At 43.9% G+C, this 20465-nt stretch overlaps 1 protein-coding gene across 1 annotated transcript; it reads right to left on the bottom strand.

Moving 5' to 3' along the window:
- Nucleotides 1-5332: 5332 nt before the first annotated feature.
- Nucleotides 5333-6524, bottom strand: LOC124674406 (transcription factor MYB59-like). The gene is made up of 2 exons (XM_047210455.1): nucleotides 6223-6524; nucleotides 5333-6104 (listed from the first exon to the last, which is right to left on the bottom strand). The coding sequence occupies exons 1-2, from the start codon at nucleotides 6359-6361 to the stop codon at nucleotides 5452-5454; spliced, it is 792 nt and encodes a 263-aa protein (XP_047066411.1). The 5' UTR covers nucleotides 6362-6524; the 3' UTR covers nucleotides 5333-5451.
- Nucleotides 6525-20465: the final 13941 nt, after the last annotated feature.

The raw sequence follows: 20465 nt of genomic DNA, 5'->3' as shown, positions 1-20465 counted from the left end.
ATGCCCTGATAGCTCGAGCCTCTTCGGCCTAGACAAGACACCATGCAGGTCACCATCGAGACGTGGGAAACGAGAAAAATCGAGCCCAAAGGAATCAGCCATGCGCGCCTGCATGCCCCGTAACAACCACCCTAAGCCTAGCTCTCGCAAGTTGCATTCGAGCCGAGTTTTGAAACTTATCAAATGTAAGATGATGGACCAGCTTATGATTTGGACAAACGGATTCTTTATACCTAGGTACACACCAGAACCTACTTATGAAAGTTAGCATATCGCATAGAAAATACGATCGCCGCAATGTATGTTTAGACATATAAACTGCAACATTTCTATCTTCTCATTTTCATAAAACTTGGCAAATGGTCATATCAGTTTCGAAAGTAAGTTTCAACCAATATACATGTGCATGTTTTTATCTGAAGATTTTACCATTACTTACAAATACGGTTTTTTTGGTTAAGATTTTAAAGTAGCTAGGTACACTGAAACCAATCGTATTGTTTTTTTTTTTTGGCAAGGATCTTTAAAGCGGATTGGACTGACGGTCTAAATTTTAGAGGATGCGTGGCTAGCTTTCCTTTCATCGTTTCTCACAAGGGGGCCACAGTCAAGTTTTCTTCTACATATCAATCATTTCTAAGAGAAAATCAAGTTCAGTATGGTGAAAATCACATCTCAATAGCTGCGAAGGTTTGTTCCCTCCATATTTTCTTGCAAGGGGACCATAAATGTATCAGTCATTTGAGATTTTTCTATGTCTCAATCAATGAATCGATTCAGACTAATGCATCTTAAGTTTCATGAAAAGTGGGTTATCAGAAAGCTGCACAGATTGCTCAAAACTAGCGCTGTAGTACTTTATACAGCAGTCCATTGTGCACTAAGAATTAGCAAAATGGTTCTTGTCAAATGATCTTTCTACATGCATCACAATCATTTGTCCATCAGGTAACACCACACGTGGACGATCTGTACAAAATTATTAGTCTCGTTTGGTTCGAAGGAATTTCATAAGAATTTTGGAGAACTCACTTTCTTAGATTTTTTTTTTCCTACAGAGCTTGTTTGGTTCCTAGGACTTGAATCATCATGCAATTCCATACGAATTATTTTCTCTTAGGACCAAGCACATGGAATTTGTTTCTATGACAACCATGGTAAACACACGATCCAACAGAACAATTCAGCGTTTTTCCAGCGGCGCAATCAGCAATATTCAATACAAATTAATTCATGTGTTTTATAAATCCTGCAAACCAAATAGGACCTTACTTCATATGAATCCTACGGTTTTGAGATATACAACAATCAAATAGCTTAACTAGTTGCATATACTACAAACTGTTTGGTGTTTAGGTTTTAGAAATGTGCATGGTATAAACCGAAAATAACTTGACACCATGCATATTTGTAGATTCCAATGGTGCATGCGCAGGACGGTCGACCGACTAAGAAACGTAAAATGAGTACGTCACAGTATAGTTCCCTGCAAACTTATTAACTGACAACAACATACATTAATTTTTACTCTCTTCTAGTATATCCATGTATCTTAGCGTGTCTTGGATAAGGGCCGGTTTAGTGGACCAGTTAATCATTGCAAGTTGGTTTTATTTCGTTGTTGATCGATCCCCACGCGCGTCACATTCCTGGACCACGCAGGAGCTAAGGTATATATACATATAGCTCCCAGTCTACCCAATCTTCATACATACGGATGGTGATCCGTCGGTGTTCCCATCGTTGTTGCATTCATGCCTCTACGGCGACATACGCCCCACACAAATATCCGATCATCAATGCTAGACATATATTCGATAACATGTTCAGCACTTTCCTCCGCTGGAATAGTTTAGGATTTGCAAGCCATCTTATTTTTAGAAAATATTTCTTAGTTTTCAAGTCTCACATACCATCTATTTATCGGTGAGGCCCAATACAACATCTCCCATGTTATGCTAATCTCATACTCTTGCAATCAACATGAATAACCTGATCATGACAACTTGATCGCGCATTTCATGCATGTATGAACGAGCAGGGCTAGCTATGTAGTATTTGCATGGCTCATGCAATCCCGTTGAGATGATGCATTATTATTCCCTTACCTGAAAATGAAACCGACAGGTGGTCGCTACCGAAGCTAAGGACTAAGGTACGCGGTGATGATAGCGTATGTATCCATCAGCTCTGCCTTGGCTTGGTTGCTCAATTAATTGATTGATGATGCATATGGATATACATCCATCCACCCAACTGTATGGACATATCAGACATATGCTTGGACCATCTGGCCTATATCGTATATCAGGAGGAGACATGTTGCCACTTGTCGCAATTCGACAGGAGGATGGAAATTCATACTTCCCGCGTCTACAAAATACATGTGGTCGCATTACCGAACCGGTACAGAACTCCAATAGACAAAAGAGATTATGAAGCAGCAAGTAAATCCCATCTATAGTTCCATCACCCTCGCCGATGTCCACTCCGCCTCCGGTGGCTTTGGGACCTTGGAGGTGTGGCGGACCACGACCCCTCACTGACGGGAGGGTTTCCATTCTTTGTTCTTTTTATGTTTTTCGGGATGGTGAGACGACTACATCCTACAGTTCAAATAATATTATCCCCACATTATCCTCACTCAGGTGTTGCATGTAGCGCCGATGGAGGGTGACTGAAGTCGTGTGCCCCACAATTCTCTTAGGATCCGGTCGGTTCTCGTGTTCGTTGGTGTGGTTCAGACCAGTCTATGGTTGTTGCACTGGTTATTTGGGGGCCTTAACACAACAAAGTCCCATCTATCTACTACAACAAGCTCCACTCTAACAAGTTTGGCCCGACTTGTGATGGAGGGGTGAGGACGGCGATGCGCCTTCATCTCACCATAGTGTATATAGTCATCACTAGGTTGTGGTCGTCTAAGGACCTATTTACAATTTTACTACTATTGGATATGTTTGGGCCGTAACAGATAGGCAGAATTTTGGAGAAAAAAGAAGTGGTGTCTCTGCCTTTTTAGGGATCATAGAGGATGCTCAAAAGAAGAAAAAAAATAGAGGATGTCTGCACGACGAGTTATACACGGCCCTGCAGGTACATGGCTGGATTGCAAAGGGTATGCAGTTTTGAACAGAAAGAGCCCCATGGGCCGGTCTCACCACATGGGCGAGTGCAATCTTATACGACGAATGGATGCCCTCATGGACAGGCGGTTGTTGGGCGCATTGATCATTTGGATTTTCATTTTTCAGATGCATGGTCTAGCAACTGCTAAAAAAAAGATGCATGGTCTAGCATGCGTTGTATGGTTTGCGTTCATATTGGGCCAGGAGAGTTACCAAGCGGCACACCCATGTCACGTTAAGGAATTCCCTAAAAAAAAACATGTCACGTTAAGGAATATGCTTCTTCTGTAAGACTGACATTCGCATATTAGCACACTAATAAGTAGCCATGGCATGACACTCTAAAATGCATGTTGGGTTGGGCCAGCAAGAAGACTTCGACTAGGGAGACGAAGAATGGAATTGAAGAAGGCAGCATAGTCTAAGATAACAGAATGGAACACCAACCAACAAGTAAGTGGTGGATTTGGATGGAGTCTCACAGAAGAAGAGTAGGCAACGGGACAAAAATTTGGTGGATATGAGTGTAGACGCACTTGTTTTTTTAAATGTCATTTAAAGTTTCAGAAAAATTGAAATAATTTTTACATTTACATATTATCTTAATACTTGCACGTGCCAATTCTCGAGTGAAAATACGACCATATGTGGCCTACACGAAAAACAGAAAATCAAAATCTGTATTTCTTTGAATAGGACAAATCTAATAATTATAGTGTCATTTGCATATTTTGTCATTTTTATGTAGGTCATAAACAATCGTATTTTTCCTTGAGAATTGGAAGAGTAAGTATCAAGATAATATATACATGTAAAATATTATTTAATTTTTTAAAACTTTTAAATGGTATTTTTCAAGTTTTGAATAAACTGTTGCGCCTACATCCATGTTCCACTGCCTATTTCTTTAATTATTTTTTTGCATGGCACATTGGTAATGAATCATCAAACAAATTATTGGGTGCAGTACACAATTTTTTCATCTAATAATATATAAAAGCTAAATTCCTAGAGAAGTTTAGCAGCATCTACTTTTCAGTGTACCGGCAGAAAAGAAGCTAACTAGGGCGCCAGTCAAAGATTCATAGTATTTATTATCTACCGACGGCATGTGTCGTCCGTTTGAAAAAAGAGACCGAATCGACTGAAAATTCCTCAAGGAAGATAAAAGAATTCAGGAGCAACGTTTGGACAATGGGGAACAAATTTAACAGAGGTGAGATCATGGTGCATGTGGGGTATAACTAGCACACTAGTTGATGGCACTTCTCACCAACGGTTGTTTTTGTGGTGATACAGCAAGTGGGGGTAAAGAAACCACAGAGATAATGCCAGGTTAATCAGGATTAGGGCCAAAGCAACCCCAAAAGAAGAAAGAAAGGTGATCCTCCTCCTTATCACCACCTTTCCGCCGTCTTTTTTATTCATCTCGCGCCTTATCACCAAGCCACTTGGCCTTTCTATCCCTCTACCTTTTGTTCCAACTTGCATGACCTGTGGGGATATGCTATGGCTAGTAATGGAATAGAATTGCGCTGGACTGTAAACCTCTCAAAATGCAGACGTCCAGCGGCTTCTCTCTCCCATTGATTATCTAAAATCACTGATAGATAGATTTTTTTTGTACCCGTCGCGATTTTTCAGCACTCGTGCGTCGGCCCCGGTGTAGATATGATCACGCATTGGTCAATCCGCATTTGAGATGAAAAAGATTAGTTACTGTACCAGATGGGATTTGATCATTTGAACAGGTTATTGGAGGAATGGAAAGGTGGATGTGATGAAAAGGTTGAAAGAGACCTGCACGAATGGCAGGCATGGTGATGGCCTGATGGAATCCCTTCTAGCTAGCTCGATCCCTTCACAGCTGGCCTCCTGATCTGAGCATCTTTTGATCTAGCAAAGTTGCTTGCTTGACTTGAGTTGGGGCTAGGGTTCTATCAGTAGATTCCCATGCAATTTTTTCTGAGATGCATGGATTCCCATGCAATTGCGTGATGGTATCTTGGAATATATATTTTCTGGTGCAGATGATTGATCGATCTCTACTTGCATATTTAAAGCTGTATTTATGCTCTTTTTCATTTGTGCTATATGTATACACCAAGTGTTTGCAACAAAATCTTCAGAAAGTTTGCAATATATAGTACTGTATCGGATCTGGTGATTACACGCTTACACATGTACCTACAAGGTAGCAGATATAATCTCAAACTCAATTTCTACTTATATTTACATGCATGATAATTTAGACAGATTACAAATAGTGCAACGCAGTACAAGTACAACTAAGAACAAGGACGTAGCGTAAATTTAAGCCCTGTCAATTCAGAGCGTCTTGATAGATCGTGTTGTAGTACTCCTGATCGTCGATCTTCCACAGCGAGTAATCCGCGCAGGACTCCCACACCGGCGACGACGGCGTCGCCTCCACAGCGGCGGCAACGGCCACGTGGCCGCCTCCCCAGCTCATCATCATATCGGGGTAGATGTCGGCTGCCGCGATCTCGTTCCACAGCTGGTCCATCTCCACGACGGTGCAGTACGGCACCGCCTTCTTCTCCTCGCTCGCCGACGCCGACGTGCTGGCCTCCTCGTCGGCCTCGTCGCGAACCTTGCTGGTACTTTCCTGCAGCGCGTCAGTGGTGGTCGTCGCCGAGGACGTCGTGGCCGTGGCGGAGGCCGAGCATGTCGTCGCGGACGTGGACGAGGAGGACGGAGAGGAGGCGGATGTGCCCTTCTTCTTGGTCTTCTCCTCCTGCGCCATCTTCCTCATGTGCGTCCGCCAGTAGTTCTTGATCTCGTTGTCGGTGCGTCCGGGGAGCTTCCTGGCGATGCGCGACCACCGCGAGCCCCACTGGGCGTGGAGGTTGAGGATGAGGCGCTCCTCTTCTGCGGTGATGCGGCCGCGCTTGAGGCCCGGGTGCAGGTAGTTCACCCACCGGAGGCGGCAGCTCTTGCCGGTGCGCCGGAGACCTGCATATCAAGCACAGCCGAGAAGAGACGCCGGAGGGGAGGCGGAGGAGGAGGAGAGAGATTGGTTAATGGAGTTCCCCGAGCTCAGGTTCGATCGATCACCCGCCACCGCGCAAACCTGAGACCTGAGCTAAGAAATCCCAACGGCGTTCGCCGAGCAAGCGCACGAACCATACCAGTTGGGCGTCCTCCTGCTCCGTCCACGGCCCCTTCCGGGTCGTTGCTATGGCCCCGCCGGCGCTGCTGTTGTTGCACATGGCTGGTCGATATGTATATACTCGTCGGTCTTGGGCGCTTCGTCTCGGACTCCGATCAATTACCTCGACGACGACGAAGCTTGTTTACTGTCTTGTTGTTTTGCCTGAGGTGGTAATGGAGCTAGCCTGTGAGTTAACCACCTGGGTTATATATAGAGCTAGCTATAGGGAGGTGAGGTGAGTGAGTGAGTGAGTGGTAGCTAGCCATGGGCTATAATCTACCCGCTACTAGTGCGACGTTGTGCTCGGTGATGTCAGCCGGTGCACCGTGGTGGATCCAGGACAGGTATGCACCACTCATTGGAGCACAATGAAGAACGTTAGTGCGTGCGTGCCTCGTGACACTGTTTCTACCTGTCAATCCTTTGTCGTATCCGATGATGACTTGATTAGCCATGCCTGCCTCAGGTCTTTAACCTCATACTCTCTCTTCACTAATGTAAGATTCTTTATACATTTTGAAGTAAACTAGATACATAAGCAAACTAAGTGAACCTACACACAAAAAGTAAAATAGATATACAAATAAAAACAAGTGAACTTACAAAAAGATAAAAGGTCTTACATTAATAAACAAAGGGAGTAATTACAATCTTGCGTGCCTTAAATTGCACTCGAAAGAATTTTATGACATGAACAAGATAATGGCATGGCGTGAAAGTAGAAACTATTATTCTTGGGATGAAGATTGATTCTCATTAATTCGGTACTAAGCAACATACTATTGTATATGATATTATTTTTCCAACTTCTAAAAGGAGTCTTATAATGATTGAATTGCTTTTGATCAAAATACTTTTGGTAAGGTGATTTGAGAAAAAGAAATATTGATTGGCTAAGTGGAGTGTTGTTTGCCGCCATAAAGATCAAGGTAGGCTTGGGATTGATGACCTTGACGTCAAGAACATGGCGTCCTTGCTAAATAGATTCTCAAACTTCTTTATGAAGATGGTGTCGAGGGAGCTCCTCGGCAATGCCCAACATGAGGGGCTTAGCGTTGACGAAATCCTGCAGGCTAACACGATACATCGGATACCAAACATACGGGGAGAGAGATTTACCCAGGTTCGGGGCCCTCGATGAGGTAAAACCCTTACTTCCTGCTTGTCTAATCTTGATTTATCGAGTAAAACAGATTACAATGGGGTAGCCGATAGACTACCATGGTCAACTCGCCGGGAGGCAAGGATTCTAGGGTTTGTGTGCTAAGATTGCGGTGGTTTTGCGTGTATTGTTCTTCTTCTGAGTTTGTCAGACCCTCTCCTGGCCTTTATATAATAAGTCAGGTCTCGAAAGTCCTATCTGAACTCGACTAGGTTACATTGAGATCTAATATATTCTTTCCTTTATTGACGCCTTCTTGACTTGTTCGTCAAGAATCCATCTTCTAGTTGGTCTCGTTCTTTGCAACCGACGTATGGTCCCACCTTGATCTTGGGTAAGCTTCGTAGGCCGCTAGTTGGGCCAAGGGAGGTAGACTAATGTCGGGTACCCGAATGGTAATGCCCACATCAGTAGCCCCCGAGTGATTGGCCAAAGCGAAGCTTTGGGCAGGGACTATTATTACCCACATCTGAATGTCTTGATTAGCCGAAGAAAATTGAGTCTTCATGTTCATTGTAGATTTGAAGTCCTTTGATATCGGGTGCGCGTCCAGCGTTCCCTATGGGAGTAGCCCCCGAGTCTAGGGACGGATGTTTACAACCGTGCGGAGACTCAAGTTGTACTATTCCAAGATCTTGCTGCCAATGCTTTTTGAGCCTCTTCTATCACCCGATACTTTTAGTATACCGGGTCGTCTAAGACTTCGGGTGAAGACGAATAATTGATCATACGTAAGGGATTAAAGTGACGAGCCCAGCCTTACTTGATAAATCAATGCTGGTTAATTGCTACCCTACACAGAATGTCCTCGGGCGTGATCCTGGATTTGCTGGAACCTTCTGGTTCGTTCTTCTTTGATTACTGATGTCTTTTGTTATTTTATCGGGTGTGCGTCCAGTGCTCCCGATGGGAGTAGCCCCTGATTCTAGGGACGGATGTTTGCAACCGTGCGTAGATTTAAGTCGAGTAACTGAAAGCTGTAGATTCCTTCGGGTGTCACTTTTATTTGGATGCTCTATTATGCGGAGTCGATAACTCTGATGACATCATAAATGATGTGGCAACCGCAATAGCGAGACTGCAGGGACATGACCTTGCAGGCCCATCCTTTGTCTGCGCGGTCAGTTTTGGAAATGACCGATCATTACGCATTAACCAAAGCACCTCCTCGATTCTCGCGCGTAGTGGGGGTAATGGAACCCTAGTTTTTCTTTTACTGTGACACGTGTTCAAGCGGACCTTCATCCATTTTTATATAGTATGGATCCATTGGCTCAACTCTAAAGTAACTTTTCCTTTATAAAGGGATCCTAGGGATTTACTCATCTTTCGTTTGCCATCTTCTTCCTCCTCCCTTGCTCTTGCGCTCTGTTGTTAGTGCGCCCCATCACTTCCGCTCCCAAAACACCAAAAATCTCCTAAAGAACTCTGCCAAGATGGTCAAGAAGAAGGGATCCGCCGCATCTAGCGCTGCTACGAGCGTTACCGGCTCGAAGGCCGCCACAACCGTACCAAAGAGAACTACTTCGAAAGCCATTGCTGCCACCGCCAGAGATGCTCCGGGTGATTGGACTGCAGCCACCATGACTAAACGTGATGTAAAGAAGGCGCGGAGCCTCAGCCCGATCTCCAAAAATGAGGGAGACATTCGCCTTCCAGGTTCAGACTCCCGTCCAAATCCTCCTGCTGGATTTACTGTCATGTTTGCTGCTTTTTTGTTCCACATATTATCTCTGCCAACGCACGAGTTTCTCCGATGTCTTTTGCTTTCATAAGGGATCCAACTTTTGCAGTTGACCCTGAATTCTATCCTTCACCTTGAAATCTTCCTTACTACTTGCGAGGCTTTCCTTGCTATTGATCCCCATTGGGGTTTATGGAAGAAGATCTTTTTCATCAAACACTACAACAGTAGCAATGGACCTTACATTACTGGTGGGGTTGGCTTTGTGGTCCAAAAGGAAGTCAACTATTTCAACTTTCCAATGAGAGAATCTGTCTAAGGCTGGAGGTCGAAGTGGTTCTGTCTTAAGGATCAGCCGTCTTCAGGACACAACGCAAGACTGGCAAAATTTGTTGATGTACTAGAGGCAACGCCAAAGAAATCTTGGAGAAACATTCTGACTGCCGAAGAAAAAGTAACAGACGATGAATTGTATGAAAGAATCTTACAAGTGAAGGATGCCGATGGTCAAACGATGATGGGTACTAAAGTTGTCGCTGTATTTCTATGGCGCTACATCCAACCAGTCATGTCTAGAACTCACCAGATGTGGCAGTATTCGGGTCCTTAAGATGAGACTCGAATCGATGCCGCATAATTGTCGGATAATGAATTGTTAAACGAAGTCAGACACTTGACTCACTTTAGCCAGGAAGATTTCATCCCCTTGCTGGCCCTCCAAGGCCCATATGAACTTACTCACCAACCAGCTGAGGTAATATTCAACTTCTCTATGCTTGTGCCGATACTTCATATTTAACATCTTCATTCCAATTTACTAAGCTATCACTTGTTTTGACAGGTGCCTGCAACTGTTAAATATTACCATTTGGTATCCGAGATCGAGGGAGAACCCAAAGATGGTGATTCCACTGGCAATGTAGGATCACATGTTGTAGTAGCCGAAGACAGCGAGACCTCCAAAGAGGAGGACAATAGCCCTTGCAACCCCGAAGCCCTAACTGCCAAATATCATAAAGTCCTTGAAGATGAATTAACCGAGACAGCGGAATCGAGTCAACATGACAATGATGCTGATCGTGTTGTTTTTGTTGGTGCAGCTCCGGGGACGTCCGCTGCCTAGCCGCCAAAGAGGCCATCAGACGGTTTTGCCATAGAAGATGAACTGCTCTTCGACTCGTAAGTATTTCTCTTTTACTTTCAAGATTTACGTCCTTTTACCAATATAGTTGTGATGACCACACACATTTTTATGTAGTGATGAAGGATATCTAGAGCCTCATCCGAAGAAGGCAAGAAGCAGCTCCAGCAAGCAAGCTTCAGCGATGGTCGAAGTTCCAATTTCGCCAAAGGAAGTACTAGCTGCCCCTTCTCTCCCGAAGAAAAAAAGAAATACCTTCAACAGCTACTTCTTCCCCTTCGGCTCCTGAAGGGCGCGTAAGTACCGTAACATTTTTAATATTTACTGATGATTCTTCCTCTACTAGTCCTCGAGTCAGTATTCTGGTTCTTGCGGTCGAATGTAGGCTCAAAAAAGGTTCAATACATTCATAATGACTTTGTCTTGTGTCATATCATAGCCCATCCAAGCTGCCGTATCAATAATAAAGGACTTTGCCTCTGGATTCCCTCTCCTTGAAGCTGAGAATGTTCGACTTCAGTAAGCCGTTCAATCAAATTCTGCCCAACTTGACCAGGCAGTCAAAATGGTAGCTACTACTCGGCAAGAAGGTGATACACTGAAGAAAGAGCTAAGCCAATTGAACAGGAAGTTGAAGGAGGAGGGGAAGGAAAAGGCGGAGGCCCATATTCATGCGAAGGAGAAGAAGGACAAGCTCCGCAAATCTGTCGAGGCCCTACTGGGTAATTTATTGCAAAAATTTCGAATTTCTTTCTCGTTTAACTTTACTGATTTCTTGTTCTTGTCTCTACTTTTTTGTAGGAGCTGCCGATATCCCTACAAATACTGTAGGCAAGCCCCCGACCGACTCTACAGCCAACGCTATTTCTTTTGCAGTCGACGCCGACGAACTTTTCCGAGTCCTTCTTTAGAAGAATAAAGCAGTATTGTCGAGGTTTCATGCTATGATCTTCCCGAAGGCAGATCAGGACAAGACTCTAGGGCATCTGTGGATGTTTTTTTTGTCGACATCGAGGGCACCATCGAGGTATTCAAACATACCTCTCGTACCTACGGTGCTCTTCTTGCATTCCAGCTTCTGATGGGGCATGACTTCAAGGCCGATATGGAATCACTCACAACAGCGCTGCCGAAAGATTAAGATGGGATGATTATTGACCTTAGCCCTTTTAGCGTGCCAGCGCGCAAGTGTGCGTGGCAACTTCTTGATTTAGTAGAAGCCAACAAGTCATCTGGTGGTGGAGCTGCCCCAAGCATGTCGATTCAAACCCAAGCTCCTTAGAGAATTTATTTATCAAGCTGTAACTGATACTTATTTTGAACAATGGCTTTTCTGAAGCCTCGTTTTGTAATGAATTGGAGCTAGCAATGCTTCAGTTTCTTTACTTTCTAATAATGATGTTTAGCTTTTAACTGTGCGCTCCCGATGGGAGTAGTTGAAGTTCTTGATGTTTGTACATATGTTTTCTATCTGAATATACGCACTTTATGCTATATTACAGGTGACACCAGTTGTTCCTTTTGTTGAAAGTACTTCGGCTGCTGGCTCTGAGCCTGGCCTTGTGCAACAAATGAGGAGCAGAATATCTCGAATGGAAAAAAGACCTGATCGGCATCCATGCCATGGCGGCTGTAATCAAGGAGAAGGGTGAACTGACCATGGAAGCATAGCAGTACACATTGAGCGAGCTGCAGAATGACACATAAAATTTGAATTGTTAGTACTTGATAGTCTCTCATCTTCTTCACTTTTTTAGAAATTGCATCTTCTTGATGACTGATCTTTTGCTCGCCTTTTTATTAGTTATTTCTCTAAACCTGTTTGAGGAGAATAATCGAGTTCATGAGCGAGGTGTCTTCTGAACCAATAAGTCAAAAGCTGCGATCATTGCCAAATTCCAAGATCGGGTGCAACCAGTGCACCGATTTTTTGTAAAATGCCACACAGGCTTGAGCAAGATATACAAAACCATGTTCCCTATCAAGCTGGGCCCTCAAACGTTGGTGTCCTTGATGTCAAATTTTAGAAACGCCGCAAGGGTCCGCACCTTGGTGCGTTGTCAACTTCTTGCTGGAGCAGAAACAACTTTTTTCGTTCGTGCTATCTCACCATCCTTTACTAGATTTGGAGTTGATCGCTAAGGCTGGTGCCGATGTGAACCAATACTTCCCGGCCGTCAGACACCCTGCCTCCATTATAGTTTATAGATTGGAGGTGAGTTCCAAAGGAAACTATGGAGTTGAAGCGCCTAATGAGTAGCCTGAGATACTTTGCTTAATCTGTGTAAGTGACACAATTGTTTTGTCGATGATACTTCTATTTGTTCCAAATATTCCGGGCACCCTGACATGTAAGTTTATTCGTGTACACAATGTAACTTTTTTGCTCAATCTATGACTTCTCTTTATATTGATGTTTGATGCTTTCGAAGACGAGCAAATCTTTAAAGTCGATGACTTTTTTGTCGTTATATAGCATTGTTGCTTTGTAGGAGTGTCTTCAGGTGCCGATGGCAGCTTTTTGAATATTGTCGATTGAGCTGCAGGCTTTGGCTTGCTTAGCTCTTTGGCATCGGTATTATGATGCTTTGTAAAGCGTCAGCATCAAAAAAATTGAGTGATCAACTCATGTTGCAGGCCCAAGGGACCCGTAGTAATCGCAACTTTGCTAGTACCGTAAATGTGTATATTTTTTATTTCTTGGCAGCAGCCCCCAAATCTATCGAGGGAACTATGTGCACTATCGGCTTCGTAGCATAGGTACTTTTTTGATGTACCAGCATGAGTCTTTCTTAGATTGTATTTTTTTCCATCAATTGCAGCACTCGCATGTTCCACGAGGTTTTTGTGGAAACCATTGTACACAACCCCCGACTTTTTATCAAGTTTGCATGCTGTATTATAATTTTTCCATGGTCACAATGCGTGACATCTTGAGAATTTTTCGGGTGTCCTGAATCGATTGATAATTCATGTGGAATAGAACTTGCATGGATGAAACTTGGACTTTATTAATAAGTTTGCAGGGAAGAGTAAGCTAAACTATTATGGCTAAAAAAAATCCTTATTGAAAGTAAAATTGCTAGGAAAAGGTAAAGATATATGCCACCGCTCATCTTCTTAAGCAAGAGGAGGGTCTCCTTGAATTTGGCCGACGTCTGTCGACGTGCTGATAGGTTCCAGTGCGGTGCCGATAGCTCCTGTCGAGGTATTGGTAGCTGCTGCCAAAGTATTAGTGGCTTCTGTCGAGGCACTAACAACTTCCACCAAAGCTTTGATAACTGGTACTGATGTAGCTAGATTATCGGGCTATTTCTTTGACTTCTTGCGCTGTCTTCCTCCTTGAGTTTAGAATCCTTGTCTTCAAGAGCTAACTTTTTGGGGATAATATCCAGGGTCTTGATTTTTTGCTTTATCCCAAATTTAGTGGCAATTTTCTGAAATTCTCGGTCACAATTGTCTGATCGAGAACAGTTTCCATGAACCGTGATATTGGTTCCATTGTTTCCTAGCATGTTGAGCTTTGGATATGCATAGTGAGGTACAACCATAAAATTTGGCATAAGCTGGCCTCACGAAGATAGCATGGTACTGTAATTCCCAGTTCACTACCTCGAACTCGAGTCTTTCCCTCCTGAAATTATCGATTTTTCCGAAAATGATGTTTAAGGAGATTTCGCCGAGAGGGTATGCTGGCAAGGTTGGAACAATGCCATGAAGGCCCGTATCAGATTCCTGCAACATATCAGCTGTAATGCCCATCGCCTTGACCTTACTTGCGAATATGAGATTCAATCCGCTTCCTCCATCTATGAATACTTTGCTCATAGTGAATCCGCCAATTTGCGCTTCGAGTACCAGAGCAGCGTGTCCTGGTCTCGGAATAGACATCGGGTGGTCGGCTCTACTAAACAAGATGGTTTGTGCAGACCAGTCGATGAATTCGGGAACATTTGCCATGGTGACTTCTGCAAGATCTTCATCTCCCTCGTGGAGACACTGGTTTTGTGGATCATGCTCATTTGTCCTCGAGGTGGAGGAAAAGCTTCATTGGATGCCCGAAGCTGAACTTGCTGAACTTGATGTTGTGGTGCTGGTAGCGGGTTAGGGGCCTACGTTCCAGGTACCGCCGGGTACGCTTGCCCTTTGGCTGATTCATAAAACTTCTGGAGCTCGAGAAATTGTCGACAATTCCTGAGTAGATGACTCGACTTCTTGATATTGTCTTTCGGGTCAATATGTGCATGTAAATAACAGGGAGCGTTCAGCTGCTCAGCAAATGGTAGTTCCGGCACCCGTGGTGGTCGATCCCTATAGTTGCCTCTATTTGCTCTGGACCCGCTGCGGTTGCTATCTCGACGATCATCGCGTCGATCGCTGCGCCGGTCGTCGTATCGGTCATCGCGTAGATCAATGTATCCTGCTGCAACAATATTGGTGTCGCTGAAGGTTTCATACCCACAATCTCTCCTCATTTTGCGATGGTCACGTCGATGACCCAAGTCGTTTCCGTGCTTCTACTCGTCTTCTTCATCGTCACTGAATGGGCGGGGCTTCCGTACATGATCTTCGCCATCAGCCCAACTGTTGGCAATTTCCATGAGTTTGGTTATAGTCTTCGGCTTCTTTCGACCTAGTTATTCGATGTATGCTTCCCGCCGAATGCCGTCACTAAAGGCGTCAATTTCCCTGTCGACAGAGACTTCTTCGGCAACATTCAGAAGCTTGGTGAAGCGCCCGATATATGCACGCATTGACTCTTTTAGCTTTTGGTGGCATTGGCGTAGTTCTTCGATTCCAACGGGTCTCTTATATGTAGCTTGGAAATTTTTGACGAAAGCATCGACTAAGTCCTCCCAGGATTTCGTGGACCCTTTCGGCAAGCCTCTTAACCATGCCTGTGCCGAATCTTTGAGGTATAAATGCAAACATTGCATCGCGGCCACCTGGTTTCCTTTATGGAAGATCACAGTTTGTAGATAGTCTTCTATCCATGACCTCTGCTCCTGCTGACCTCGTACTTGTCAGCATCGGTAGGTGTTGTCTTAATACTTTTCGGTGGCATTTTTCCTGAATCTTGTGGCTCAAACAATCGGCCCCGCGAAACTCACCATCATGCTCTTGAGTTTCTTCAGAGTCATCGTTGTCGAAGCTAGCACACGGAGCGCGTCGGCGTCGGGCGTTATCAATTTTGCTCTGCGTGATATCGTCACGGACGTCCTTTAATGATGAGCGATGCCGCGATCCGCTGCCGTGGTGTGTATCTTTCTCTTTCCTAGGGGTAAGCTTGTCTCTGAGAATCGCGAGAGTTTCCAGGGCACCCCGATGAGCTGGAGCCATTGTGTTGTTGGGTGTTGGTTGATTGTTGATCAAATGGGCTGCAAGATTTGTTGTCGCTCCTTCAACAGTCTTGGGCTTGAGAATGACTACTGTGTCCATCGTCATGAAAGAATTGGGGAGATTTGATGTAATCTCCCTTGCGTCTCCTTTTGAGAGGCGGGGGATGCGCGGGCGATACCTCCCAGGCCCTTGGTTGCTTTTGGAGGCACTTCCAAGGGAAGATAGCCCCCTTCTCCGCTCACTTGATAGATCGGCTACCTGCCGGCGTCGATCGAGGTCGGCTTGCTCCTTGGCCAACCGAGAACGGTTTTTCTCAAGAATAATGTGGTAGGCATTGAGGGTACCTGCAGATACTCCGACGGGGAGGCTGACGTTGTTTACTATGGCATTGCGAGCTGCATCCCACTCTTCCTGGGAAATAGTAAAAGTGCTTTTGGCGTTGCTGCCGCTGTCCTCGCCATCTCGTCACCTCTCGCGATTGACACGCGGGGTGCGCTCTCCCTCGGAGATTTCTTCTCATGTCTGAGGGTTGAGGATAACGCAGATTTGGTGATGAGCCGCTCGCGTTGCAGCTATGGGGGTGAAGTTGTCAATATTTTCTTTATCAGAGGAGTACTTGGTGCTGCAGACGAACGGTGAAGCGTCCGAGCCAAGTCCGTGACTGGTGTCGCAGTTGAGGCAATAGTATGATGTCAGATCCGATGATCCGGAATCATCAGACCCAACAAACATGGTGGACATGGTACGGCATGATGATGATGATGACGAAGTTGCTGGAATCGAGAATGATGGTGCAACCGATAGATCGACCGCGATTGGCGATGAAGCAGTAGACATAACTATCGATGAAGTCGTAGTTTTTGCCGCGCCAGGAGCGATCAAGCCCGGGAGCCGAAGAACGCATCCAGAGTCGGCGTGCAAGTGGACGCTCCCGAACGTCATGTCCATCCCGCCGCACAGGCCTGAGAAGGCCGAGCGTGAAGCGCTGGTGTGCAGAGTGAACTCAAAGGACCCAAAACGAATCGTGTTCCCCGAGTTCAGCGATGATGGAGCCGATGGTGGTGGTGATGCCAACGAAGTTGTAGCCGACATGATCGGTACAGCCGATGTAGTGCCTTGTACCAGAAAGTTTCCCACAGACGGCACCAGTTGTAGAGGGAGCTCCTCGGCAATGCCCACCATGAGGGGCTTAGGGTTGACAGAATCCTGCAGGTTAACACGAGACATCGGATACGAAACAAATGAGGAGAGAGATTTACCTAGGTTCGGGGCCCTCGATGAGATAAAACCCTTACTTCCTGCTTGTCTGATCTTGATTTATCGAGTAAAACATATTACAATGGGGTAGCCGATATACTACTATGTTCAACTCACCGGGAGGCAAGGATTCTAGGGTTTGTGTGCTATGATTGCGGTGGTTTCGCGTGTATTGTTCTTCTTCTGAGTTCTGCTGGCCCTCTCCTAGCCTTTATATAGTAGGCCAGATCTTGAGAGTCCTGTACGAACTCAACTAGGTTACATTGATATCTAATCTATCCATTCATTTATTGACGCCTTCTTGCCTTGTTCGTCAAGAATCCATCTTCTAGTTGGTCTCCTTCTTTGCAACCAACGTATGGGCCCACCTTGATCTTGGGTAAGCTTCGTAGGCCCCTAGTTGGGCCAAGTGAGCTAGACTAATGTCGGGTACCCGATGGGTAATGCCCACATCAGATGGGGTTTAGCAAACCCTGTTTAGAGCGTCTCTAGCAGACATTCCATCCAGCCGAAACGCATATCACGGATGGGGTTAACCGCATTAGGATTTGTCTGCGAGAAAGTATCAACGCGGAGCATATCCTGCATAACTGTACCACATAACTGTTGACTGCCAAAACCCACCGGCGGGCAGCGGCCTTGTCAACAATCGCCAGAGCTCGGGGGAGCCTAGAGCTGCGGCTGCCACGAAGTGTAATAACCAAAACATATAGAAATTGGTGGTAAAACAAGCATGGAGCATCAACAATTATAGATACGTTTGGCAACGTATCAGCATCCACAAGCTTAATTCCTGCTCGCCCTCGAGTAGGTAAGTGATAACAAAACTAAATTTTGAGGTGACATGCAGCCAACACAATCTTGATCAAGTTATTGTAAAAGCATTGTAACCTGAGATCAAATTACTCTAAACATAGGCATGATAGATATAATTATAACAATAGAACTTAGCAACTATGTTACAACATGAGAAGTAACTCAAAAAAAGATCATGATGCATCGAAAGCAACTAGCTTGTTTTTGAGCATAGAGAAAACATAGCAAAGTGGTATTCAGCTTGTCCTTTATGGAATAGCAAGACATAAATGCCAGGACACCTTTAAAGTTCAAAGGGTGACTAGATACAAATAATTTGAGAACAAGCAATAACATAATTATGAATCAATCAATAATAAATTTTGGGACTATGCACATTATACTCATAATGACAACTATGCTCTCTTAATTGGTGCATAAACTTAGAAGATGAAGACTCAACATAAAAGTAAAAGAAAGTCCCTACGCGAGAGGGAAGCAAGATTACTCATGTGCTAGAGCTTTTATTTTGAATAAAGCTAGATTGAAAAAATATTTTAGAGGTATGTATGTCTATGTCAACAAATGGCATCAAATGATCTATCATCCTTTCATGTTTAATGGCTTCAAGAGCGGCTCCCATAGTGAGAACAATAAAGTTCCTCTTCTCCTTTGTTTGAACATGCTAAGTTCATGATTTCTTAAGTACATAATGTTAGGAGATTTTGATTATGCGTTCAATTTATATTTTAGTGGGCTGGGCACCCGCTTGCCTCGCTTCTTTTGTAATATTAAGGACTAGAAAATAATTCATGCTAGTCAAGGTGTGAAGCCAAAATAAATATGAAAGGGATAATGAAGAATTCAACACGTCCTCATGAGCTAAAACGGAAAACAAAACGGGTAATAAATTTTGAAGATTTAAAGGTAGCACACAAGCAATTCACTTTGGAGTGGCGGTAAAATACCACATATAGGTAGGTATGGTGGACCAATTGGCAAACTTCTGGTTTTTCGGGAGTTGGGATGCATGAGTAGATCTCATACTTAGTAGACGCGAAGGCTAGCAAAGAGCTGGGAGCGACCAACTAAAGAGATCAATAATGGCCATAATCATGCATAGCGACAAAACATTATTAATCAAAAGCATAAAGTGATATTACAAGTCAAAAAAAAATGATCATAGAGGCTTCAGTTGGACTCGGTTTGTAGTCATAACATGGTGTAAGCATGTGCCAATTCAACCCAATTAAAGCATCAAAGGAGAATACCACTAATATTATGCTTTGTATGATGGAAACAACACATGATTCTTTCAATGGCACATTAAGCACTCTCAGTCTGTTTGATACAAAGTCATGCTACAACAATAACTAGTAAGCATATGATTAAAATAACATCTAACATGACATGCTAAAGTCTAAGCCACAGTCTAAAGAAGCTTCCTTTTGCATCACTATGAGCATGAAACATTTTACTCGTCTCCAACACCAATCAATTTATTTGAAACAACTCTCATAGATAATAATCAATAATGACCAGAGAGCCAATCATACCTTACTAAAGAAAACTAACAGTGATTCTTGAACAAAATAGAACGGAAAACAAAGTTCAAACACGTAATTGCTAAAAGAGAACACTCGCAGAACAATAAGAGTGAAAACTAGAGTGTTCTATGCAATGAAAATAGAGTGTGTCATTCTCCAAAACAACTATGTCTGAGATCCAACCATATGCTTACAACAAACAAAACAATAGAAAACTAAAAATAAAAATAAAGACGCTCCGAGAACAACACATAGCATATGAAGCAATAAAAGTATAGCGTCTTGAAAGATGACCGATATATTTGTTGATGAAGAAGGGGATGCCTTGGGCATCCGCAAGCTCTGACAGCTTGTACCTCTTGGATATCTCTTGGGGTGACATGGGCATCCCCAAGTTTGAACTTTTTCCATCCTTCATCTCATCACATCATTCTTCTCTCACTACACTTGAAAACTTCCTTCATACAAAACTTCACACAATTTTCATTAGCAATATTAGTGCAACCAAGATAACAAATCCACTTTGGCCCGAGCTCTAACACAAGTCAAACGTCCATTAAAACATTAGCTACCGTAGCAACTTAAAAAAATATTAACGAGCAAATGCAAATAGTGTAAGTGTACATCGCTGTCAAAACACGAATAGCAGTAAAGACTCCATTTTTTTTTCAAAAATCCCTCTCGTTGCTCAAATCGAAAAGTGCAATACTAATGAAAGTTAGATAATAACCCGAGGCATATGCTCAAATATTTTCAGATCAATCTAACGTTCGAGCTGAGAATACAATTTTTTTTTGGTGACATCACAAAACTCGCTTTCAGGATAGCAACTTCCTCAAATATTACATTCTTCTTATTAGAGGCTATTGTTGGCACAAAAAAAGAAATAAAAAGGATACAGAGAGATTATTATAGAGTTAACAACTTCCAAGACTCAACAAAAGAAAAATTACAGAAATAAAACATGGGTTACCTCCCAAGCACTACAACAAAAGTTGCCATAGCCGACGAAGTTGAAGTCGCACCGTGGTTGCTGGTGCACCATGGCCGACGATTTTTGGTCTCTCCATTGCGCATGTCAAAACTTTTTTTTCTCGTTCACCTAGCCCGACGAAAACGGCCAAAACGTCTCCTCTGGTGGCCCGGGACGTGGTGCATCACGAATTCTCGGGTTCGCCAGCCGAGTCAACGCAAATCCGCACCGCCGAGGGATGTAGGGCCTAGATGGCAGCCTCT

The sequence above is a fragment of the Lolium rigidum genome, chromosome 7 (assembly GCF_022539505.1).
Source record: "Lolium rigidum isolate FL_2022 chromosome 7, APGP_CSIRO_Lrig_0.1, whole genome shotgun sequence".
NCBI lineage: Eukaryota > Viridiplantae > Streptophyta > Magnoliopsida > Poales > Poaceae > Lolium > Lolium rigidum.
This window is presented reverse-complemented; position numbering and strand designations above follow the sequence as displayed.